The sequence below is a fragment of the Haemaphysalis longicornis genome, unplaced genomic scaffold (assembly GCF_048455015.1).
Source record: "Haemaphysalis longicornis isolate Haplotype H1 unplaced genomic scaffold, Haemaphysalis longicornis Haplotype H1 scaffold_5, whole genome shotgun sequence".
In the NCBI taxonomy this organism is placed as follows: Eukaryota; Metazoa; Arthropoda; class Arachnida; order Ixodida; family Ixodidae; genus Haemaphysalis; species Haemaphysalis longicornis.
Window position 1 is genome coordinate 176,938,565 of NW_027526385.1, and position 26,751 is coordinate 176,965,315.

Below are 26,751 nucleotides of genomic sequence, written 5' to 3' on the forward strand. Positions count from 1 at the left end.
TATGGATCTGTACCACTGATCTCCACTTACTGATCTGTACAGCGGCACAGGCAAAACAATATCCGCTAGGTCGCGGTACAGACGTCTTTTGCGCGTCACGCTTGGCGAGTATTCCAGCGTAAAGCGGGCCCGTAAAAACTTTGTCGCCAGTACCACCTCACAAAAATTTTCTCGGGGTGCTGTCGTCGCGGCGTCCCACAAAGGCTTTTTCAAAAGCCAAGCGGTTTATGTAGTCATGCATAAGCGCTCGAAACTCGTGAACCGCTGGCGCTTGTCATACATCTCCCCGTTGTTTAGCGCAAAGAAAACTGCAGGTACATTTCAGGCAAAATATATGTAATTAACCGGCAGCGCCCGCGTTCATTTAGTTAGGAACGCTCGTTGGGTTGGTTTTTACGACAGTAAGCGAGAAAAAGTAGCGGTGCAACACCGACAGACCGACACGTGCGGGAGGACACGCAAGCACAAAAAGTCATGCTGGTGCTGTTTCCGGCAGGGGGCGCGCAAGCCTTACGGAGGCGGGAAATTTGAACTGCATTGGGTGGTAGCAGTGAGCGGATAACGGCGCTACAGCCCACTATGGCGAATCACTGCTCTGCACTTCCGGCAGCTTTCACATTGAGTGGAACAGATTTAATTTTTATTTCTACGGGGACAGAAGTAAATATTTTGTATCGATCGTGTCCTCCACCCGGGTTACGACCTCAAAATAGCTCCAGAGTGTACAGCTATAACCCAGAACATCAAGACCCAAGAATAGAAGGCAACAGCCAAATGGCAGCTAATGGTACCCTTTCAAGCCACAATTGAAGCTACCGTGGATCCTTCCGGCAGCACTGCCGACTCATGACCATTATTAGTTGCAGCAAGGGTAGCGGAGCCAAATGGAAATCCGGGCTCAGCAATACCAGATCCTCTCTGAAAAAAAAAAAAAAAAAAAGCGTTCTGAATTGACCGCACTTCCCAGGGCAGTTTGCCACCGTAAAACGACAAGCAGTGGTCGTCCGGTTGCCAGGATAGGAAACTCCATCGACCTTAGTTCCTAAATGGAGCTTGTTCGATACAGGTTGAAACATCCATCTGGAATCTTATTTAATGGTTGGGGAAGCGCAAAGACACCGGCTCGAGGTGACAGGATAATAGAGTGGCAACACTGACCATTAAACTGATGTCTAAAGCTGTCAATGATAGCTCTGAAAAGGGTAATTCTGCGGGGTTGCTTCAAAGAGAGAGAGAGAGAGAGAGAGAGAGAGAGAGAGAGAGAGAGAGAGAGAGAGAGAGAGAGAGAGAGAGAGAGAGAGAGAGAGAGAGAGAGAGAAGGGCTCTACAAATAACGTTCATGGAGGATGGTTTAAAGTTTAAATCGGTCAGAGGCGTGCACACAATTCCTTACTTCTTTCCTGAACACTTCGAAGCAAACCCATTCAACAGCAACAAATAGCGGGTTCAGGGGATACGTTTTAGACCAAAGGTCGACTTTTCCGGTTACCCTTTTTTGCAAATGTGTTTCCACCTGAAATAAAGCGTTAAATGCCAACCAGTTAGTCCCTCGAAATAAAACTGCTTGTGGCAGCTGCTTCTGCCCGTTAACTGCTTCAGGGAAATGGAGATAACCGCAGCCTATTTAGTGGCTCTAGGGATAACCTTATAACTTTCAAGCAGGACATTATATTCCTCGTTCGTTGCACAAAAATCTCACACTGCAACCCTGTTTTTGGAATGATGTTTAAATTGTGCAAAGCAATTTCTTTGGCATCCAGCAAAATAATCCTTATCAACGAAAATGACAAGTAGTTAAAATTTGTTGGGCGATTTGTTGAATCTCTGGGCAAACTTTGTGCTTTTTTTGTCTCACCCTTCATTCCAGAACTGTTTTTCCGCAATGGTCATGTTTTTTTCCAAAAAAAGTCTCGTTTACATTTCTGGTTAATTTTGTACATCAAATGGATGTGTCAAATATTGTAACTGTTTTAGCGCTTGTAAAAACTGCACAATTTCGTGAATAATTAATGTTTTCCCATGTTACACTAAAGATGTTTCTGAAATATTTCAAAATCCTAAAAAATATCAATCTTGCAACATTCATTTCAGCTAAAAACGGGCGCGAAGAAAGGATTTTGCTTGCAGGGCAATTGCTACAACGCAACTGAGTACAAAAAGTTTGAAGTACACGATAGTTGACGGCTCCATCAACAACGTATAGCATCTCGCAAGGCAAATGCGAAGTACCTCAGTGCCATCATGCTGTCTTGTGATCGCACCAGCATTGCTTCGGTTTCATACTGGTGAGATAATTTTGCCAAAAATTTTGGCCACGTTTTATAAATAAACGCCGATTTTGGGCTATCAACAACAACCAGGCACTGTCATTATTTTAACTATCTCTTTTGATGGGTACCAGAAAGGAAGGATTTCAACTCTTCAAGGAAAAACACAATATTAGTTTATAAGTACAATTGCTACTGGCATGAAACCGTTAACATTTGTTCACTGTTGTTTTGCTCATATATAGAGCAAGAAAATTTATTTACAGTTGTAATGTGAAAGCGTCCTTTTTCAAGTCATTAAAATAGCTCTGTGGCGTATTCGTCCGCTTTAAAATATACACAAAGAAATGACAAAAAAATGATGTGCTGTAAAAGCATTCTGTAGCTTATTTTGTACTCTTTATGACCACTAATTCTATAGATGCAGCTGATTGTCTTCGATGCTAAATTAGATGCGACAATTTATGCATGCGTGATAGTGTATACATGGCCTTTGATGTATATATAGAATATGGTCTGAAGCGAATTTGCGGTCTTTTCAGTGATTAAACACAACAGGTGGTTTTAAGCGACTTTGAGCTTATTAATTCGTGCTGGTTTGACGTTTAAACACGATCGATCTATTTCACATATTTAAGACGCGTATAATTTTCATCCCGTCCATGCGGCAGACGGCGAGTGTGTACTCTCGTACAAACATTAGAGTTTTAGCATAGCGGGTACCGTCCGCTAACGCTACGGCGGCGGGTAGCGGGGCGCGACTGGCAAGGTGAAAATTCGTTCCGGGGGTGGGGGGATTAGTTCTGCCGGCCGGCCTTCGCCATGCCCGCGCATTCTCTCCACTGAGGGGGAACCGCACCGACTCTGCGGTTCACAATCAGATCACTCAGCTAACTCAGCTATCCCATCTCCTCCGCCGGGTTGCCAACCGAAGAGCTGGACTGCACGAGCATCACCTGCTCCGCATCATCGATGCTTTTGTTATGTCCCGTATACTATACACAATTCCGTATTTGCAACCCTCGCCATCTCAACTATCGTCCCTCGAGGCCTCCCTCCGCACACTTTACCGTATCGCTGTGGGAGGACTCTCCTACGCCCCCAGCGCCACCCTTCTGGAACTAGGGATATTGAAGAACGTATCGCGTGCCATCGCCAGGCACAACTCGAACGCCTGCATACTTCTGCCCAAGGTCGTGCTATTCTCAATACACTTAACTACCCCACTTCGCAACTATCCCCCATACCACCGGAACACCCTCCTCGGGCGACTTTCACTAATTTACGGGTTGAGTCTTTGCCCTTCAACATGAACCCTGATCGACACCCTGCTCGTCGTGCACTGCGCGTTCAGGCCCTCTGCAGACGAATTAATTTTCTACTCTCCCATGGTTCCATCGTTTACTTTACTGACGCCAGCGACATCCCTCAACCTCAACGGGCACGGCTTCATTTCTCAGTGACTCCCTTCTTTAGTCACTGCCACGCTTTCCTTTTTTTCCCTACCGGATTCGACCTCCCTCGAAGAATACACCATTGTCCTTGCAATAGAGCAAGCTAGCTCTTACTGTTCCTACCAGCACGCCAGTATATATCTTCTCCGACTGCCAGTCAGCCCTTCGTAATTTCGCTCACACTACTGACTTCGTCACTGCGATACTTGCATCGAATCCTCGGCCACGTTTCACACTGGTTTGGGTTCCTGGCCACGCTGGCATGCGGAAACGTCTTAGCAAACGCGCTCACCCGAATACCTTTCCCGGGTCTGCCCATGTCCTGGCCAACCTTGTACCACCCGCCGACAGTTCGTACTCAACGAACGCCTATCACGTACCCTAGCTGTACCCACCCCCGAGTTCCCGTCTAAGTCGTGAGGCTGCGTGCCTCATTCGGCAGGCTCAAACCTCCTCACTCCCCTCCCATCACAATCTTCACCGCATCTATCGGCGCCCTGGCCATCCTTCCTGTCCCACCTGTTCTGCCTACCCATCTATCCCTCATTCTTATTGGGACTGCACCCCGCCATCTCTTGACTCATTCCTCGCCTCTATCACCTCCTGGGAGTTCTGGCTGTCTCCCCCGCCGACAGTAAACATCCAGGCTGCCCACGAAGCCCTCTACAAACACGTGCACCGGATCCGCACGGACATTCTGTCCAGAGTACTACGTGGATCCGGTGAATTGACCTTTCAAATTAGGACCTGGACTTAGGTCCTGAGGAAAATAAAGTTTGTTCTCTCTCTCCTCGCCCTCACCGCGCGCGCATGCGCGGTCGAGTCCCGATAACCCACCACCCCCACCACCGTAGCGGAGGCTCACGCTACGGCGGTGGGTTAGCGGGACCTGACTGCGCATGCGCGCGCGGGGAGTGCGAGGAGGTTGCCCCTCAGAGGAGGTAGTAGAGAGTTTTAGCATAGCGGCTAGCGGAGGCTCACGCTACGGTGGCGGATTACCGGGACCCGACCGCGCATGCGCAAGCGGGAGAGAAGGCGCGGGCATGGCGAAGGGCAGCCGGCGGAACTAATCCCCCCACCGGAACGAATTTTCACCTTCCCAGTCGGGCCCCGCTACCCGCCGCCGTAGCGTTGGCGGACGGTACCCGCTATGCTAAAACTCTAATGTGCGGGCATGGCGAAGGCAGGCCCGCGGAACTAACGCTACGGCGGCGGGTAGCGGGGCCCCACTGGGGAGAGCAAATTCGTTACGGTGGGGTGGATTAGTTCCGCGCGGCATGCCTTCGCCATGCCCGCTCTTTCCCTCCGCTGATGCGCAACCTCCTCGCACTCCCCGTGCGCGCATGCGCAATCAGGCCCCGCTAACCCGCCGCCGTATACCGTGAGCCTCCACTAGCCGCTATGCTAAAACTCTCTAAAGGTGTGGTACTTGCGGCGTGGCATGCAGTTGAAACATTGGAAAACATATATGGTGGCAATAACATAACCAAACCATCTCAACCATCGTATGACAACGCGATTTGGTAGGTCTTGTGCGCACTGTGGTGCATAGAGGCGTAGTTTTTAAACACTCGCCCCATACCTGCTCGCCTCGCTGCGAATGAAGTTGAAATAGGATAATGCAGCCCCTGCCTCGTAACTGCCTTCCCTCTCGCACCCACCTACGTCTCATGCTCTTTCCATCCCATTTTGCTCTTACCATGATAAATGCGATTCAGGTTTGCTCAAGTAAATACAATTTTCTACGTAGTACTGGCGAAAATCCCGCCTTAGTGAGACCCTACGCCGTAATAGAACTTTAACACCACAGTAGGCGTTGCAGTTGTAGCATATAGGCGCCGGCCGAGCCCCTTCCGATGTTTTGGATTCCAATGGGGGAGGGGGAACCCTTTTTGGCACTGATGCCTGCGCCCCCCCCCCCCCCCCCCCAACTCGTTAAGTATTATTACCAGAGTTTGGTTACCTACAACTGATGTTAATTTTGAGATCCTTTAACTTTTCGGTGAAAGTTTCATTGTGGCTAAAATATTACTGCATCATTGTTGGCGGGGAAGTGCACTTCTTGTCATTGACACTTTTCACTTATTTCTTCCAATGTTAACCATAGAAGGACAACAGCACTAGAAGTGCCAGCTGCAGTTCCATCATAGAACAAGAATGCGGTTCCATGCATTCTTGTTCTGCGTCAACAGTTCTGTCTCTACGAAACGCCTTGCACCAGAAAATCTTTGTTGCAAATTCTCAGCAGAAAACTGTGGTTACTGTCATTTTAAGAATCTTTTAAAAAGACATTATGCAACAATTGGTCTCCAAAATGACCCCATCATATCACTTCGAGTTTCATTAACTTGTCATAACTAGTTCTATATGTAAATAAATATTCCCAAGGTTTTCATTTCCTTCAATACAAAGGCATCTACGGGAAGAGTATAGTTACAGAAAACACCCATAAATTCAATCCTAACAAACAGTACGTGAACTAAGGGCTCTATTATTACGCTGAGTTATGCCGAGTCTTGCCGAAATTAGTTTACAGTGAAGTTATAAACGTGGCAGAATTCTTACCTCCTTTCACTACAGGTTTCTGCGGGAGGAAAACGAACACCCCCACGTTTGTCAGCTAGGGTAAAACTCTACTCCTTCCAAGTTTCGCGCATATCGCAATTAGCCATAGTTTCTGCCATTACAAAATAGTGAAGAGAATAAATGCGCGTGCATTCAATAAACACGTCTGTGATTTCTCTCTCATACAACTTCACTGGCTGGGCATCAACCTTTCATAAGCGGGGGGTGGCGAGATCACCTGTTTCGGGCAAAGTCCGGGCAGGACGCGTTTTGGGCAATCCTTGCAATGCTGGCGTATGTTTTCACGTAGGTTGACAGTTGTCCTGGGGGGAGGGGTTGGCGGCATGGAAGGGGGGCACTTGCCAGAGTACAGGTGGGGCAGATGTCTTGACGATGTCCGATGCAACTCGTTCCAGTGGCACAGTGGCTAAGGTGTCGTGCTGACGAGACCAAGGATGTGCGTTCGATCTAGCCACGGCGGCTGCTTTCCTGATGGAAGAGAAAATCAAAAAAGGCCACGCGTCGAGATTTAAGTGCACGTTAAAAATCCCCAGGTGGTCAGAATCGTTCTGGAGCCGTCCACTACGCCACGCCTCATAGCCCAGGGGCAGAAACATCAATCATCATCACGATCTTTGATGTCACCGCAGAGTGGACACACCTGGGCAATCCAGCGATAGGGTCGGCAGCCATGCAACACAAACCTTGCTCAGACTAGGGTACCATTGAACGTCAGGAGGTCAGATGTGGTGCGACCCATTAGCGAAGCAAGCTGGAAGAGCAGGCAGCTGGCTTCCAGAAGTTCTTGTGGGACTTCCTGGGTAATGTCCTCCTCCCGACCATGGGTCACGCCACGGCAGGTGTTGGGTGGTTGTTTCATACAGGGCGCAAGTTCTTGGCGCTTCCAAGGTAGACCGCCATTATCTTGCGGAGCACGATTGCTGTCCGAGCATTGGCTCTATTTGTCGCCAAGAGGTTGTGGTCCGATTGAGCTTCTACGATTACTTCGTTGAGAAACTGGCTTAGACACTTGCTTCAGCCAGACTTGCCGCAAGGGTGTGGAGGAGCCCAGGCAACTATACCGGGACCGGACTGTGGTCAGTAATTGATTATGTAATGGTTGTTTGGGGGCCGAGACGGTCGGATAACGCGTGTCGTTGCAGTTGTTTTTCATGCTTGTCGGGACTCGGTGGATGGTAATATGGTGGCTTGATGTCAGGAAATTTGCGCCAGGTAGTGAGCCCCGTCTCCCGTGGATAAATGCGGCCACTCAGCTCGTCAAATTCCACATAGAAAATGATGAATGCCAGCTCATGGGACATCTACGGGTCACCTGGCATTGTGGTGGTAGATAACATGGCAGGAACAATAGTGTCGCTAGGCCTGGAGACAAGGCTTAGTGAGACTGGCGAGCCGAGAGACCATGACGTGGACGGTAACTCTGTCCTTTCGAATCTGGGGGGTCAGTCGGCTGTCTATGTGTTTCAGAGGACGTACCAGAACTGCTTGTAGTGTGTGTATGATGGTCAAGGTAGAAGGTCCATACTTGGAGGGAGATACCAGAGCCGATGTGACTCACATTACGACTGCAATATTTATGTTTTTATGAGCCTTCAAGCCACTTTTTAAATTGTAGCCTGTCGTTAGCCGTGTTCATTTCCACCCTGTAAACATCTCCATAGAAACTGATTTCATTTTATGTCCAACAGATGTTCTTGAGAAAGTATGCAGCGGTCCGATTGGTTTACCCTCCGCATAGCTTCGAACAGAGGCAGGCATCTTAACACAACATACGGACAGCTTTTATTCCACACACGTAAAAGAAAACACTACTTCGGAGAAGTTTCCGTTGATTTGAAACATGGCACTCATCGACAAGAGTACAGCAGCCCTGGAGCCTAAGAGCTTGGGCCGGCCTTCGCAAAGAAGAAAAACAAAAAACAAACAGGAATCCTAGCGCCACATACCCACTCCTTTCATACACGACGCCACATACTACAATCGGTGGTCATGTGTGAAAGCACGGTGCATCATTGTCCATTCGGCGCAGCCGACAGTTCTTCCCGCGTAGGCACTCATTTTCAAAGGCTCAAGCGTCTGCTCATAAATGTATATGTACCTCTCGTAGGACTAACAAAAAAACACTTTGGGGGCCGCGCACATGCACAAAGTTTGCGAAGCATACTCACTCCACACAAACTCTCTGGTTCCTAAACTTCCTAACTACTGTTCACCTAAAGTCAACAGCCAGACTTCTTGGAAAACACAACGAAGTTGAAATGCAAGCAGCCTTAAAAAATCAAAAAAGCACGCAATCAATGTATTCCATGAGACAAGCTCCTTGAACAAGGCAAGCCCACCTCAAAAAAGATGCGACTCAGAACTCATTCCTGGGTTAGCCATCAACTCGTGTGACCAGATGTGACCGCTTGCGAATGCACACTGGACCAAAATATGGCGATTACTATATACGCGTTACCAAAAAACGTGCATTCCACATTATAGGCCTCGCACGCCGTGCGGGGTGTATCATTTGAGACCAGCTGAAGCTATTGCAGCTGAAATATTTCAAATATTGTAAAAACCCGTAAGGATTAAAAGCGATAAGTGCATCCATAAAACATTACCCCAAATTTGATTGCCTGGTTGCATACAGGGGCAGTGTAAGACTGACCTTTCCTGTTCCCATTTAAGAAAGATCTTGCATGGTACGCCCACAGCAAATAAAAACCGGTTTTTCTGTTTGAAAATGCAAAATATCTTGCAAATATAGTAAGCCCTGTGGCTTACACTGCAGATGCAGATATCTTGAAACGCAGGGTTCAAACAAGGTTACCGTACAAAAGAGCCAAGAATAATCTTTGAAACAATGGCTCACTCCAGAATCGTAGTTGAAGACGCTTTTCCCCTTTAGCAAATGGCCACTGGCCTAAGAACCTTTCGCACAATTTACAAAGTTCCTCTGCCGAAGTAATTAGCACAAAAACGTTCTATCAAACACAATCAAGCCAACGTTCCTGGCATTTGTGCAATTAGCCATCGCTCGACAAACATAACCACGTGGAGACACAAAATATCAGACTCTGCTTTCTCGTACAAAAGACACCACCACGCTGCACTGAAATGGGCACGACTTGCAACTGCTTCGCACAGCAAATAGCGAAGACTGCAGTCGGCAGCACTGACAAGGGTCCCACGGAACCACTGCACAGCTAGTACAATAACCACACTGGGACAAGAGTGGTCCTTCAAAATGCCTCAACTTTTTAACATTTCCGTTCGTCCGCGCGACAGATATCACAATGACGCGACAAAGCTCTGCTAAGCGGAATTCGACGACACGACACTCGCTCGACCACTTGCTGTGGTGAGAGGGAGCCACCGGCAAAAAAAGAATGCAGTAATTGACTCAAACTAGCAAAAAACAACGGAATTCACTGTGTGACCAGTGCAACAACAAAAGACAAAAGATACGGCAAGCAGACAAATTCAACGCTGACTTCCCCTCTTCTCTTCTCTTCTCTCTTCTCTTGCTTAATTTTACTCGCTAATACTAGCAGGCAGCTGCTGCAAAGCAACTGAGGATGAAGGCAGGCACGAACACAGGATGTACTATGCTGAGACGATGTTGGCGTCACTAGAAGGAACGGACGCCGGCGAAACGCCTGAACTCCTCGTAGGTTACCCAAAATGTGAAAGACCATGGTGCCTGCGACGAGAGAGAGGGAAAGAGATAAAAAAGGACTGTTAGTTGGCACTGTCAAGTGAACGTATCTCTCAATGCAATCATTATGTTTATACAGCCTAGCCCACTTATAACAATATCCAAGTGCCAAGGAAATCCCATCGTTATAACTGATAATTGTAGCGGGTTGCGAAATAAAAAGACGGAACAGAGCTCAAAACGTTTTATTCACATGCCAGCAAGGTCGTACTACTACTAATGTGCGGAAAAGAAGCCACACTCGGTCACTTTTGTTTGCCGCGTGTGAAGCTAGCGCATATCTTTTCCATTCCAAGAGCGTCTACAGGTGCTTCACCTAGCTGAGGTAAATGCCCTTGGCGGGAACAAAGTCCCTGAGGGACTGTGTCACACACTGGGCCTCCTACGAAGACATTACCTGAGTAGGCTGCGCAATTGCGTCATTGGAGTCATCACTGTTGCACTTTTGGTGCACAATATGGCCAGATTCAATCGTTATATCCGATATCGTGGCGCTGCAGCATTGTAATAAGCGGTTTATTTTACCATTGAAAGAATACAAAAGTTGACGGTGCCACAGCTGTTCATCGTTATATCCGATATATTGTTATAAACGATATCGTTATAAGTGGACTTGACTGTATCAAGAAAAACAGTTTTCTGCGTTTGTTCTTTAAAATGTCATTGGATGATGATATATCAAGAAAAACATGGTTTTCTGTGTTTGTTCTTTAAAATGTCATTGGATGATAAAAATAATCCTGTGCAATTAATAAGTCAGGTTATCACCCCCAACAGAGTGATGAGCAAACTTGGTTGCTGGTAACTAGTCATTAACAGCAACTGACAATTTCATCAAACTTTCTGTGCATAACATCTCACTTGAAAAACTCGCAGCAACTAAATGTTCTCTAACAATTACCATGTCGCTCACTCTGAATACAGCAAAAATTGATAGTGAGTAACTCCCATGTGTTTTGTTCAAAAGCACATTCAGTGCACACTATGCACCACAAAGAAAAAAAAAAGAAGAGGGGAGGAATGCTATTCACGAATTAGTTAACCTTTGGGAGAGGCCAGCAAAAATTTGAAGCCAACAAAAATAAATCTTGCAAGGCATGCTTAACTGCACAAGTAAAAAATGGATGCTTGTGGCAAAGCATGTGAAAAGGGCTGGGAGGATAGCCAACATATTCCCAAGATAATCCCTGGCACGTTATTTTACGCAGTTTGCAAAGAGATGTCATACCCTATAGCTCACTCGAGTCCTGCCAAAGATTTTCATTTTTGCGCAGGGTTGATCAAACAGTGTGGAAAGACCACGAAGTGGCTTGGGATGCTTTAATTCTACAGTTGCCGACCGATTTCTTGGATGTCTGATTGTGCGGACCTCCCTGAATATCCGGACTCTGTCATGGCACTGTCACGCAACTCCATAGAGTCAATGTATAATGCCGTTCAAAATTTCGGACGTTTGAAGCCCTTGTCAATCAATTTCCCCCACATTTTCTTTTGATCACGAGCCCAAAGGTACCAAAAAAAACAAACAATGTCACTGCCACTGTTTTTGTGCAGTCTCAAACCCTCGTTGCATGCAAATCGGCAAGCGATCTCTAAATATAGCCTCAATGGCAGGCACCGCTTCTCGTGTTGTCCCGGAAGCCGCATGAAGGAATTAGGTCAGTCATCAGTCTCCATGGTGACCATTTGGAAGCATATGGTTGCATGTGTCGCCTGCATCTTACGGCAATAGTACAGCAACATAGTACCCTGGCGAAACAGATTGGCGAGTTTTTTCAACGAGGTTGGTAAATTAAGTGACTTTTTTTGCGTGAATTCATTTTTTTGGACTTCCCTATTTTTCAGATGTTATCTCGGCCCCTTGAGGGTCTGAAAAGTAGGCTGGTGACAGCACTAGCGTCCTTGACCACTTAAAAAAAAAAAAAAAAAAAGTTTATTTTTGTCTGTTTTGGCCTGCCAGTATCTTGACCTTTCAGAATTTCTTGTTTTGGCCTGTCGCTATTCGTGGGCTGTCCATATTCTTCTAAGTGGCTTTGGTTCGTTTGAATCTTTCCAATCATTTTGGGTTCTTGCATTTGTCAAGGCGTTTCGGCCTGCGGGTATCCGTGGTCTGCCCACATCCATTTAATTAAACTGTTTCGGCCCATCTAACGGCCCATCTAATGTCGGCATCTGTGGTCTGTCCGTATCTGTCTAAACTGTTTATCGGCCTGTCACTATCCATCTAAGTGTTCCAGTTTGCCAGTATTTGTCGACGTGTTTCAGACTGACAGTATCCGTGGTTTTTCTGAATCCGTCCATACTGTTTCAGCCTGTTGGTATCCGTCTAACTGTTTCAGCTTGCCAGCATCTGTCGTAACTGTTTTGTACCCTCCATCAGTATCTATCGTGGTGTTGCAGACTATTGGTGTCTGTCTAACTATTTTCCTGCAGTAGGTCGTCAATACGACCACAACGACGAAGGCGCACAGAGAGAAGGGTGGCAACGAGACTGGAAGGGGAAGAGGGGCAGTTCCGTCGCACAACCAAAAGAATGGACAGCCATCGAAGATGACTGTGTTCATCTATGTCTATATCTAATCTCAACAGCAACACCGTGTCAACTAGCTACTGATTTTTTTTTTTTTTTTTTTGTCGGAGGTGTTAAACTTTCCCAGGTGGGGTTGCATCGGACGAGAAAGAGCAGCCCCGAGGGAGGAGCAGCAGCAGCTCACCATGCGAGCCCAGATGGGGATGAAGCCCTTGTAGAGAGCCTTGAAGCCCTCCCCTCGCACAGTCTTGACCAGGCAGTCCAAGGGAGAGCTGTAGTGCAGGCCCCTGGCAAGAAGCGAGAGAGGATGACGGACAGCTCGCATCAGCCAATGCTAGAATGTTGCCCCGAACCTTGCCTCTCGATTTGCTCACTTATGTTTCGTTACCAGTGCCTGGCTGTGCTCGACAATATTATTTTCTGCTTTAAGGGGGCAGATTGGTTTTGAGGCCGAAAAACTGTAAAAAAAAATCGTTTTCTGAAAAATGGCATTTTCACCATTCACTGCCATTTTTCTACTAGTCTGAACATTTTCTCATCAAAAGGCACCATATTTTACTGTAAATAGCATTTTAAACTGCACTCTACAGCTCAGTTAGTGCAGAATTAGATGGTAAAATGGAATTTTTCTTGCAACGTGAAGCTAGCGTTTTGCCCCCAGATATCTCGGCACCCAGAGCAGGTACGACTGTAATTTTTTTTGCTTTTCATACCTAAATGTGTGGAGAATACAATGTTGAGAATAAATTTTTCAACTGGAAGCTTTGGAAAATTGTTATTGTGTTTAATCGACACCACCTGTGAGCCATTTCTGGCAGAGCACAGGAGTAGTGAAGTTCAGTGTGCTGTAAAACGACCAAAAATAGCTAGTACATCAAAAAAGTTCTTCCAAGGTTGTATTCTTTAGTCATTTGTCTGCCTGGCCACGTGGCAATTGCCATTCTGTAACAAGTGGCTATTTCATAATTGTGACCCAAAATAATGGCAATTAATCATTAATTATCTCAAAGAAGAATCATCTTGCAAAAAACCTAATTGCCGATTTGAAATCAGCACAAAAACTCCACAATGCTGTGCAGTCTCATTAAACTTTGTTAGTAAATAAAAAAAAAATAGCTCTAAGGCCGGTCTTCCCCTTTAAAAGCGAACCGTGTGTTGCCTTCGTTGAATGCCACGTGGGCAATGTTGTGTCATTGATAGGAAACGGCTGTTGCATTATGGTTACTAACCTAGACTGTTCTGGTTTATCAAAAATGTTCTTAATCTAAATTGGTATTTGTTATGGAAAGTGTAATGTTATGGCATTCGATCCGCTGACAGTCGTCTGTGCACATCACTCTGAAGAGTATTCCTTTGACATTTGTGCACTTTTTAAAGGAGCCACAAAGACAAAATACAAGTTTGGTTTATTAGAAAGACGGCTTAGTCCCGATAACAGTGATACCAATATCATCGCAATCTTCGAACAAATAATGGAGATATTAAAGAAAACGTGTGAAGCCGTGGCGACTCCCTAGCCAATTTCCGGCAACTTTTCTATGACGTCACAGAACCTTGTTTGTGCGATGGGCGGCCGCCTTACTGACCGGTGAAGACACATGACTGGACCACTGTAATGGGGCCTCTGGTTCCATTTGACCGCATCACTTGACTGCTAACGTGCTGTTAACGCACTGAAAATTATGTTTTTAGTGCTGGCCCGTACGACGTCACTCTTCTCCATAAGAGGTCACTGTGGCGCAAAATTTGAAAGTTTTTAATACTTCTCGCTTTTTTTTTTTCTTTAAAAAAACATCTTTTGTGACTGTAATGGAGCTGAGTGAGATACTGAATCCTAGTTCTTTCAAATTACACGAAGTTGTATTTTCTCTTCATGGCTGCTTTAAGTTCTTTATGGAGCACAAGTGTGCTCCAATAAACTTTATTTCTTAAAGAACCCCGCGTCATCCTTGGCTGCATGACAATATTGTGCGAAAGAAGCATCCATTCCTCCCTAAAAGCATCGTCCAGCACTCCACCGTGTGTATGTGCTACTCTGTGGTGCGTAAACCTTTGGTGGGCTTTTGAAAAGTGGGACAGATCTGTTTTGATTGACCCACCAAGCGCTCTCAGTTTAAGTACTTGATTGAACGTCTCCTTTGAGGATGCTTGACCTCAAAGCAGTTGCCAATCAGGCCACCGCACATCCTGTGCACTGCCCCCTCCCACTGCTGCGCATCAACTTTTGCACACGACAGTTATAAGTTGGAAAATATGGGAATCCAAGAGTGGCAGTTTTACCATCATGTTCCCATGCCAGTGTTTTTCTCGCATGACATGGCTGGCCGCAGGTGTTCGCCTCGCGCTGTGCTCCAGAGCGGCTTCAGACATTGTGTTGCCTATTGTACAAACAGGGAACCTACACCCATACATAAAACGAAAGGAGCTACGGGAGTGCTGACATTACTGGGAGAAACTTTGAATTTGTGCATTTCCTCAACAGGTAAGAGGAGGGCCCTTACGGCGAATTTGACAAAACAAAAGTTTAGTTCATTAAAAACATGGCTTTGTCTCAATAAAAGTGATTCCAATTTTATCGCAAACTACAAACTAATAATGCAGGTTTTCATGGAAAGCAGATGAAGCAGTGGCCACGCCCCAGCCCCTATCTGGTGAAACCTCTACGATGTCATGTTATCTCGTTTGTGCAATTGATGGCTGCTGACCTGAGCCAGTGTCGCAAAACATGTCTGGGCAATTGTGGTAGGGCCTCTAGTTTCGTTTGATTTCATCACCTGAGTGCCAGCATGGAGTTCACACACTGATAACTGTGCCTTTAGTGCTTGCATATATTACGTCACTCATGCCTACCATACCTCACTGCAGTGCAAAATTTGAACATTCTTTAGTCGTTTTCTCTCATTTTTTCAGTAAAAACAAAAGAAAAACATCTTTTGCGACTGTAATGGAGCTGACTGGATTACTAAAGTCTAGCTCTTTCAAATTGACCAAAGTTGTACTTTGTCTCCATGGCATCTTTAGCACGGAGCATAGAACAGTCAGAAAGATTCGGGCGTGAACGCACCTCCCCTTGCTGTCTGTCGGCTGGTTCATGACCCGAGTGCGGATCACGTCAGCCGGCGTTCCGAGTGTGGCCGCGATCAGGCCGGACATCCCACTGCAAAGGAAAAAGACACAACATCACGGAGACATTTGCTCGCAACGAGTTCTGCTGCGAAGAATGAGACGGGAGCTTACTGTGTAGTCAGTACATTTTCCCTTCACAATCAAACCTCGCTCAAAAACTCAAAGCCCAGACTCGAGAAATCAGCAAATCTCAACACGGTGGTCTCAAGAAGTGCTTTGTACTAGTACCTAATGCAGTGAGCGGAAATTTTTACCGCAGCTACAAACTGGCATCCCATGCAACTGATTCTTCCCACCCATCTCAAGCTGCAAAACGGGACATTGTAAATCTTTGCTTCACAAATCTGCTGTGACTGTTTGCTGTGCACATTTGTCACCTGATAATTGCTGGGTACTCGGAACTCTAGTTGATGTTAACAAAGAAGCTATTAAAGGGACCCTGCAACACTCTTTGAGCAGTGCAAGTAAACCTGTGCGACGTTCAGATTACACTCCCAGGAATACCTGAGCCAAATATTACACGTGCACGTGAAGCGGTGAATGCGCAAATCGATGTGAAAGACGCGGAAAAACCAACCGCTCTCTCTTCAGTTGTCCTCATTATGCAACCCCTGGCATGGCCTAAGGGACGTCACATAGGCCATGGCTGCCCGATCGGCTGTCACTGGTCAACTTCGCGGCTAGATTCTCCCATTTCCGTCGTCGTCATCACTGTGTACGAACCTCTTCTATGCCTGAACCTGTAGGCACAGTTTTGCTGTTTATTTTGTGTTTTGAGTGCGCGCGGAGTTTGAGTGATGAGCTCAATACTTCCCTTTCAACGGGACCACTCGACTACAAACGTTTATTGCTTCAAAAACGCCCTACCAGCCCGAGCGCGCACTTGCGAGCAGGCACCCATGCCTGCTTTTTTGTGGCACCAGACAGGAAATAGGTCCCTCCGCGTTGCGGAGAAAAGGAGAAAACTACCCGGCATGTGATATATCGAAGGCCGCCGAAGAGAACACCGCGAGCCGCCCCCCTCTCCGGGAGAGAGCGCGCAGCTTTCGTCGCATTGTCCGCGGTTGAGTTGAGAGGGAACGATTATGCGCGATTTCTCATCGCGCGTAGTTTCGTTAATTGTGAACGGATTTTCATAATTCTTGCGGGAGGAGATTTCTGGGACAATAGACTTTATCCCAAAATACATTACTAGTAGTCGATGGCAAGTGTTGCAGGGTCCCTTTAAGGACAATTAAGCAGGGAAGCAATGCATCAGTAGGCTGCACTGCAAGTGCAGTGCATGCCTCCTAACATGCATGACATCTCACACAGCTTGAAGACTTCATAGTGTATACAGTGGGAGTGGAGTGTGAGCTGCCTGGTTTGCTGATGCAAGTAGTTCCACCAAAAATGCAAACGTTTAAATGAGCTGATAAAAGAGGATTATTACAACATCGATACAGCCGTTCAAAGTCGCCTGGGCATTCACTGCAGAGGACCGCTTAGCCAAGAAATTATTGATGCAGATAATTCAGCAATGGCGTGACCTTTGAGTTTAAATGCAGTCTATTGCTTTTGCAAAAAATTAACTCGAGTACCTAGCTGCACTGAAATAGGGGATGTCAGAAAAGTGTGACACAATGCAAGTTCTCTGTTTTGTTTGAGCCCCATGCATGTGTTTCTGCTGGTTTTGTCAATAAACCTCAGTTACAGTCAGCACCTGTCTTCTGTTTTCATTTTCATTAGGAACCAATAAGTGCGGGAAAAGCACCTTGGGTTGTCTACGACCGCACTCAAATGAGCTGAAAATCTTTTGGATGGTCGCAAATTTGATGTACAAGAATCTAAAAGAAATCCTTACGTTGTGTACAAGAGTTTGCAATACTCTACTTGTCTGCTGGAGAGTGGCGTCGCTGCCGGAAGGTTTCAGCATGTGGGAAGTACCAGAAATGTGTTGGACGTGCATTATGGCATGCGCACACACACACACACACACATCATAAATGCTTGTATAGGGAATGTGGAACAGGACAGTTGTGCCATCTCATGGGTGCTACCCAGACTACACAACCGGTAGTCAAGAAGAGAATGCTTGGGAAGTTACGTAGAGGTAGCTACTTTGCGATGTGCCCACACAATGTGAACAGCGCAAATACTTGCCCTAACTGTCCTCTCCAACCGAAGTTCTTCCGACTCTTAGCCCTGCCACTTGTTCATGATTAGCAAACACGGATACGCAATGTGAGTTGCTTGAAGGATGTGGTTGTTTACATTTCATTGTATGTCCATGCGCAAAACACAAATGTGCATAGTTTTTTTTTAACATTGTGCTGATGGGAATGCTAACCGAGGAGGAGGATAAGAATATACAATTCTCACAATGTTGGTGGTGAACCATCGACTGATTCAAGATTTTTGTCATACACGACTCCTCGGTTTTCCCGATTTACTAAAAAAAACGCCTCAGATAGCTCTGGTTATAAAATGCCAGTCTGTTTTCCGTGTTTGTAATCCTGTTGCTGTTTTGGAATCTTGTGAGCCATTCCACGCAGAGGAAATGAGAGAGCATTTTATTGATGACTACGAACACCAATGTCACCTTCTTTTCTAGTGCACCACGGCGATTTTTTGAGCCGTTGCAGCTTCTCTGTCACTCTCTGCAGCTAACGACTTTATAATGAATGCGAGATTCATGTGTTGATGAGCGTGCATTTATTTTTTTGACGATCGCAAACTGCTTGCTCACCTGTTTCCTTTATTGCATTATAGCTATGCTGAATCTATGCAGCACCGACTTTTTGAACCTGTCAAGCTTTTTCATCACTAACTGCACCTACCAAACTTGTTAACTGAACCACAGCTACACTCAAAATTATTAATGTAAAAAAAGAAAAGAGCATTCAGCGAGAGCACTGGTCACCTGTCCTGGAATCCGTTGACCTCCTTTTGTTGTGCCTATGGACAATGCACTATACAAAATACCAAACACTGCTCCAGTACACAAACCTAAACAAACACAGAACGGCGGTAAATAAGCGCTGATGTCATTTTAATGCACTGTGCACGCGGTAGGTACGATTGCACGAAATGTACAGCACCCACCTCTTTCACGGTCACTTTCACGCACAGTAAACATAGTAAACACCTTTTCTCTTGGAACTGCATTGATCTAAACTGTCAATTTGTTCGGCCAGTTTCATCAAACATAAGCAAGTTCTTTTTTTCTGAAGGCTTGCAAAAACGGGCACCAACGCTAACCTTAATGTCAGACGGAGTTCTTCCTTCAAGCAGTTGCACCAACGCTTACAAGTATACAACGCTAAAGTTAAATAAATACGGTTAAAAACTTGAACTGCAGGGGTGCAATACTTATTACGAGGCTTACATTTCCTCAAATGCTTTGACAGTGCAATTCTGTGCGTTGCCGCGCTGCTCAAACACATCAAAAACATGCTTGTTCTTGAGAAGTTTCATTCCCTTGTCCTCATTTATGCCAATAAATGAAACCACAGCTGTCAATACGGGAAAATTCAGCCCGCTGGATTGCATTGTTCGCATCGGCAAACTCCTATCTTGTGGATGGCAACGGCGTGCCTATCCTGCCACGGCGGAGGGCGCACCCTCTGTAGGTGCCACACGCTCCTCATATAGCTGCATTGTTTGTCTTCGTCTTGGATGGCAAGAACATGCTGTGTATAGTGTTCCCACACAGCTATTTACGACATGTAGCAGCACTACTGTCTTGCCCATTTTAGTCTCACTGCCAGCAAACAGAAACAAAGGACACGCTTCTCTTCTTTACATTATAATGCAACTCCTTTCATTTTACAATGTCTTGGAAAATAAGAGTGAGCGAAACAAGCAAAAGCAAATACAAATGCACAGCTGAAGGCACAGTACCTGGCGAGCGAGTGGGTGAAATAGTTGTCCTTGAGGTTCGTGTTCTGCAGAAGCAGTCGCTTTCCCGTGTCGTACGTTGTCAGGTCTGTAACGAAAGGGGGAGGGAAAAGATTACTGCAAGGTTAACTCTTTTATTTGAAGGGAACTGTTCAGGTCACCGAATATGATAACCAGTGATGGCTGTATTCGCACAAACATGCACTCCGCGTCTATCCTCTCGCCAACACAAGGACCAGGCGATAGCTCTGGTCTCTCTAGAAAACCAACACCACATTCCACGCAATTGCAACAAGTGACAATTTTCATTATGCTAGTGTCACTGTTTATCATTAGCAGTGACAGCAGAGACAATCGCAGACCTTTCTGCACAAGCAAATCTACCAACACTGCCACAAAGAAAGCCTTCAACTCGACTCAGGTTCCTAGATGAAATCATTACAGGACATTAGGAAACGGATCTTTCACAACTTAGCGTTTTCATGCATATACCCCACTCGACAAAGGCAGTAGCTCTCAGTAATTCCCTTTGCTGCTTGTCCCTATTGGGGAAAAAACAAGCTAATTGAGTTCTGTAGTCATCATTAACATGTCTGGTTAAAGTTTTTTTAACATTGCATAAATTCACAAGCCACTCTGCTCAGAGACACCCCGGATGCTTTGGCGTTGTTTACTTTAGCTGAACTAAACTGCGCCTGTTTATATTTCTCGCTTAATCTTTTGTATGCACTGCTGATGTTTATAAACACTTTATTATATATGCTATTATACTTTGCTATAACTACTACTATTATACTGTGTGCACTTAGTCTTTAAACTACCCTGTGCATTCCTTCGTCCGCCCGCATGTAAAAAAAAGTGTCTAGACCACTCTGGTATCATCTGCATAAGGGATCGCAGTATTCATAAATAAACAAATAGATTATGACTCGACTCATTTCACAATGTCAGATTAGTGTAGCAGCTCCTGATGATGACGACGATGCATCATGATGTGCGTGCATGTGTACATAGGGACAAGTTTCTCAGTGAAGGCCCACTTGAAGTCATCCATACAGACACCGTAATTTTTTCGTTTCCCCATACGTGTAGCCGCTTCAACCAGAGGCATTCCATAGCATAAATGCTGTGGATTAATTTAGCAACAGAGAGCCCGCAATAGAGTGGGCAAGTTTCCGTTCAGTTGCCCCATGCCCTACCTGTTGAGCTGCCATGGCAACAAATATGGACTGACATAACCCACTGGAAACTCTTTTCAGCGAGCACCCGATCACTGCAGGCGGATGTCAATTTCTGTTGTTAATCTTGTTAAAAAAAATCAAAGCCCCTTTTCTTAAGAGAAAGGTGGTTAAAATGCGAAGCTTTCTTCAATAAAACTTATTTCAAAGCAAACATCCAAAATACAAGCTGCTTTGACTATGTCGGAATCGTGCAATCAGAACGTTGGCTTCTTCATTGCATGGGACCCGGGTTCGTTTCTGACCAAGGGAAGTGATTTTTATTAAGGCGCTTGTTGTCCCTTTTAAAGCAAAGTGTGAAGTTGGCTTTCCTTTAATGTATCTCGCCGCACGATGAACAACACCATCAGTGAAACATAGAAAGCTTCGCTTAAAAAAAAAAAAAGAAGGGGGGGGGGGGTGCCCTAAAACAAATCATTGGATGCAATAAAATGTTCAAAATTATTCTTGCCATAGATGGCGCCAATATCTACGATAAAACAATGGCTTAATTTCACTTCCTGCTTTAACTTCATTACAATGAACCCATTTGACAACAACAAAAAGCATACCATTCGAAATCTTTTTTGGTTTCACAGCATCTAAAGAGCTGTTTGACAGTGCAACAGCTCAGCTCTGCAGCCTTGGCTGCAGTGCTGTCCAATGGCATTGGAATTTTTAACATTAGGATGGCACAGGGCAGAGCGTTTAGTGTTGTAAAGAGGTTTAGCCTTAGCTTCCTGAAACCAAGGGTGGCGGTGGTTTGAGTGAAGCTCTTGCATTCTCGGTCTTTATTTATGTACCTCCTTGTTCCAATTATAATTTTCACAGATTAGGGTAGTTCCTGATGTTCTACATAATTTCTTTGTGTTTGTCAGGTTAGGTTAGGTTATCTTAGGGAGCAAAGTAGTGCCAGAAATGTTGGTGGACATCCATCACTTCACTGTAGTGCTCAAAGCACCGTCCGACGGCACTATGGACACAGCCTCTCTGTTTGGTCTTCCAATACTTTTGTGTTTGGAGCAAGTAGGTTCCCTTTCCGCCCCCCAAGAAAAGTCGACTGACCGCCGAGGTTGACGAGTGCAGCTCGGTAGACGTTTGGGGCGCCCCCTTTCCAGAGGCCCCGGATGCCGCCCTCCGAGGCGATCTTCTTCAGCGCCTGCCACGTGCTGGTCACTCTGCACGAGCACAAGGGAAGGGGAGGAAGCACGCCACTTGGCACGTGACACCGAGTGCAAAACCCCGACAGTTTTACTCCCTGAGGTACCACATGCCACATTTATGCGCCACGTGCGTGTAATGATTTGCTTTCTAACAGCAAAGTGTAGCACTGCCTGGCTGTACACTACCCTTTAAAACGGGGTGCAAATGTTTCTGGGACTGAAAAGCTGTTAATGGAAATCGAATCCTTTAGAGAACATTTTCTCGAAAACGATGCCAATTCTCTTCTAGTCTGTCAGTGCACATGTTACAGACATAAGCATTCACAATATGATATCAATGTACCATATAAAGCTCGCTCTGCTCGTTCTTTATATTTTTCTTAACACAAATTTTGAATTTTAACATCCAATCGTTACGAAGGTAATAAGGTGTCCGTCTACTGCAAAAGTAAATGTGCAATGAATTTAGGACGTATTTCATTTTTGTTGATTCAAATCCTAGACATGATATTTGATTCACCAACCGGATAGAACAGTTCAAAGGACTGAGCTTCTACAAGAAAAATTACTACAAAAATTGCCCTCACCCATCTCTTTCACAGTATTTTTTTAAGGAATGGAATTTTGTATAAAGGTACAAGTTTTGGCTAGTTGGTTCATGACTGGTTGGAAAAAATGCCACAAATGATGGACACAAGAGGAGAAAATGCACAGCAGGAATGTGTGACAATAAGGCATTTATCAGCGTTCAAGCGTCGGAAGGTACAAGTATTCTTCGTTGAAGATAGGATAAAATGAGCAGGAATGGGTTAAAACAGTTCCTAACAACATTTTGAAAGCTAACAACAAGCTTTCAGCCGCCCAAATGCCTAATTTCAGTGAGAAGAAGTGTTACAAATAGTGCTGACTCAAGATGCGTTGTTTTCGCACGTGGCATAGGCTTCGTAAATTTCTCCCATTGTGGCGTCCCTGCAATGCTTTAAAATGTGCACTTTTTACATTTTTAAAACATTTCAGGGACACTTCGATACACTACTTCTGGGTTTGAACCTGGAAGCAATGACACAGAATCGGCGTGCTCACGAAAGCAATCACTCACACAGCAGCTGGTTTGCCCAATGTAGGTACTGCCACATGTCAAGGGTATTTTCATACAGTACCATCCATTCTTGGCAGAGAACCTTTGGCATATTTAACACTTCAAAGACAGCGTAGAGATGAGAACGGAGGAAGAAGTGATAGACTACAGCCCTGATGAGAACTGACGAAGGTATTTTGAAACGCTATCGAGACGCTCACTGCCGGGACATACTGGAGGCTTCAGTGATTGGCATTCAGGATGAACAATACGTGAGCTTGCTATTGATTGCACTTTTAGAATGAGAAGTCATGTGTATAGCCAGTTGAATCTGCCTTGTACTAGATAGTAGCCTTGACACTCTCCATTTGGTTTGTTTTGTCACTGATGTAAGCTTTTATTGTATATCTGGAGTGTTGTTATTTCCTTGAACAGATGCATTCTTGTGCCCTGTGCGTTTTCTCGTGTATTTACTGCCTTGTAATAAATCGCACCCCAGTTGTTCATTGGAACTCTAGTCTGTCACTTCATCCGTCCTTGTCTCTGCGCTGTCTCTGCGCTGTTTTTGAAGTGTTAAATATGCATACCCAACTAGCCCAATGTCAAGCCAAACATATACCATCCTGACATGAGAGGACCATCAAGATTCACTTTCTTGAGCAGGCTACCCAGCCTTTTAATGGCCACAAAGATGACGGGCAAAAACAATAGAAAGGTCGCTGTGATTCCAGGCATTTATGACCTGTCCCCCTGCCTAACAAGCACTGGATGTCGCAGAGATGTTATTGTGGTAATTTCTGCTCCCACAAAATTAAACACCGTACAAACGCATTAATGAAGACTTATTTAGTTATTTATTTATTTGAAATACCCCTAAAGGCCCCATGCAGGGGGGAGGGGGGTACTGCTTTTCTAGGTCATTTGAAGACCAAAGCTGTTCAACGTGAGCATTTGGGTGTTCTCTTCTTCCCTTAATCGTCACCGTACTCTCTTGTAAACACTTGTCTTGGACAAAACCAAACTTGGTCGCACACGCATGAGTTGCCCCGATTCTCACCTCGGTGCACCATTCACTGTTCTTTCTGGACACCACTTCGGACTGCACGCTCACAATCACTCAAACCCCTGAAAACTTCTTCAAGTGGCTTTCTGCACTGTAAAAGGCTGTGTTAGAATGATCTAGACTGACGTGCACAGTCTGTAGCTCTAGGCTTTTTCGATCAAACATTCAGCGGCAACCGTGTCGCGTGCATCATCTCTTGCCTTGCACATTCGCTTTCCTTCATTTTCTTCTGGAACAAACACTGACCAGAGAGCCATCACCCAAAGCACACTGCACACAATCACTCCCCTCCGCACATCAAACTCTGCACCCAGCGTTTACAACCTACATTACAGCAAACACTCATTATGGAGATCAACAGACTTGGAAAGTGTTCTCCGGTAGCATGCATCATACAAGTGCCTACCCCCCATCCCGAATGGGGTGGGTAGGGGCAGGGGATAGGCCTGGTGCTCACCTGGGCGGGAGCCCCATGAGAGCGCGGCGTCCCTCGGTCTGCATCTGCACCTTCACCAGGTCGGTGGGGCTGGCAAAGAACTGGCCCATGCCGCCTGCTAACACGCCCACAAGGACACATTTCCTGCAGGGGAAGAAGGGGGGAGCCAACGTTAAAGGGACGGACAACCGGTTTTTTAAAAGCGAAAGCTCTCTTAGTGGGACCATTGGCGTCCTGTCACAAAACCTATGCATTTCCCCAGAGACCGATTGGTCAACCAAAAAGCTCCGATACTATCTCTGGACAAATGGCATGTGCGTGAAACGGGGCTTCCATGGTGTCAAAAGGGTTACTTGGAAATTTCGAAAAGGAACAGTTCTAGATAAGACACTACACACATCTATCATGAAGGAGGAGTACAATAGTATACCTTTATCTCATAAACCAGGTACTATCGGTACACATTTGGATCGTTCGTAGATGCCTTTACTTGGTTCGCACAAAAAGAGTCGCAAAGGTTTGTTCTTCATTTTCAGTAAAACAATGCATTGCAACATCACATACCAGGGACCTTGGTTACAAGAGACATGTTTTCCTAGCATCACTGACGGTCTCTTGTAACAATGTTTTACTGTAGTTTTTAAACTGGCGCTACATTTCTGAAAACTGAAAGATGGCACCACGTAATGTCTAAACGTGCCACTACCATACATATGCAAACAGCTTCATTTTGGTTTTAACGTGCAATTCAAAAACTGCATAAAGGAATGGGAAAGGCTTGTTTTGCCTGGAGACAAGTTTCTAAATACCTTTTTTCCCCCTCACATACAGTTAAAAGTATACGTTGCTGCACAGCTCCCTGTCATGCTTTTCAGCATTCGTTTTGGGAGTATACTCAAAGCTGGTAGATCTGGAAATTTCACTTTCAAACACTCTATAGGGTCCTATGAGAAAAACCACTTTGGTTCAAGGGGTTTCAAGTGATGCCGTTTCATTTGGGAAAGACAGCATATACTCCACTAAAATCGGCTGGCAGTCCCTTAAGTGGTGGCTATGCTTCTGTCCTGAAAGGCCATAGGTCGGAGGTTAAATTACCTCAGTGAACTCTGAACTTCTTGTTCACTTCAGAAGACAGCCTGGACATCTGTCAAGGTGCTGACGTGGCAACGGCTCGACAGATGTCTCTTACCTTGCCACAATCTGCCCCTGAATCTATGCAAAAAGCTGCATGCATAGAAGTTCTGGTGTATCCTCACCGTGATCATAATCGGCAGCATTGACACAGAATGCTGATGAAGATGCTGAAGCAATATTCTTCCAGCATTACGACACACCATTTCACGTTGTGGCCTCTTTGGGGGGGCAAGGGGGGGCTAATTTGTGTGTGTACTGTATGGTAGTGCCAGCAAGGTAACATCACGGGAAGTGTTCAGGGTAGCTCAAAATATGCAAACAGGCGCCTGGTGTCAGGTTTCCAAAAGCAATACTTGGACCTGACCACCATGTGTGCTGGAAGAATGAATTCGACAGTTTAGGAGAAAATAAAGTGGTTTAGAACCCCCCCCCCCCCCCTTCCCCACACACACATAAAGATGCTGACACTCAGCAAATTGACATTTTATAGTTCCTGTAAACTGGATATTTTTGCAACACACTAGATACGTGCAGACAAAAGTGGCTCGATTTTGCGAGAACTGCAGTACCAGCTTGTTCTTCTAGGCATTAACAATTTTTTGTCCGAGACGGCAATGAAAGTACGTGACAGCTGCAAGAGGCAGGAATGCTGGTGACAACTGCTTGGATGGGTACCCTAGCTGTTCTTCCATGGCCTAATGCAAGCCTACGAGTAGCGCCACGACTTCCACAGGAAAAGAGCTAACGTGCTGAAAGACAGTACAATCTTATTCGAGGTTATGGCATGTTTCTTTGTTTGATACCAGGCTTATAAGAGCTCTTCTAAGTACCAACCCAGCCTTGAGCAAAACTAAAATGAAAGCTCCACCCCTGAATACCTCTCCCATCTAACAATAAATGTTCCAGACGTGTGTGAGTATTCAATACTTTAGAAGACTGAAGTGAGTAATGCAACATTCAATTTGGTTTTGAATAGAATTTGAAAACTTAGAATACTTTTTAACCTTTCGCTGTCACTGACGTACCGGTACATTTTTGCATTTACCCTCTGCAGTGTCACTGACGTACCTTTATGTTCTCCATTGCGCTTTAAAAAATTCGCAAAATAGCACAAA

At 45.5% G+C, this 26,751-nt stretch overlaps 1 protein-coding gene across 1 annotated transcript in view; it reads right to left on the minus strand.

Moving 5' to 3' along the window:
• Positions 1–8,066: 8,066 nt before the first annotated feature.
• Ucp4a (Uncoupling protein 4A) overlaps positions 8,067–26,751 on the minus strand; it is a 32,798-nt gene continuing 14,113 nt past the window's right edge. The window contains exons 5-10 of the mRNA XM_077671323.1: positions 24,524–24,646; positions 21,828–21,940; positions 19,549–19,633; positions 15,605–15,697; positions 12,725–12,827; positions 8,067–9,995 (exon numbers count right to left, since the gene is read on the minus strand). Coding sequence (XP_077527449.1) covers positions 9,924–9,995; positions 12,725–12,827; positions 15,605–15,697; positions 19,549–19,633; positions 21,828–21,940; positions 24,524–24,646 — 589 coding nt within the window. The 3' untranslated portion in view covers positions 8,067–9,923. The remainder of the gene's footprint in view (positions 9,996–12,724; positions 12,828–15,604; positions 15,698–19,548; positions 19,634–21,827; positions 21,941–24,523; positions 24,647–26,751) is intronic.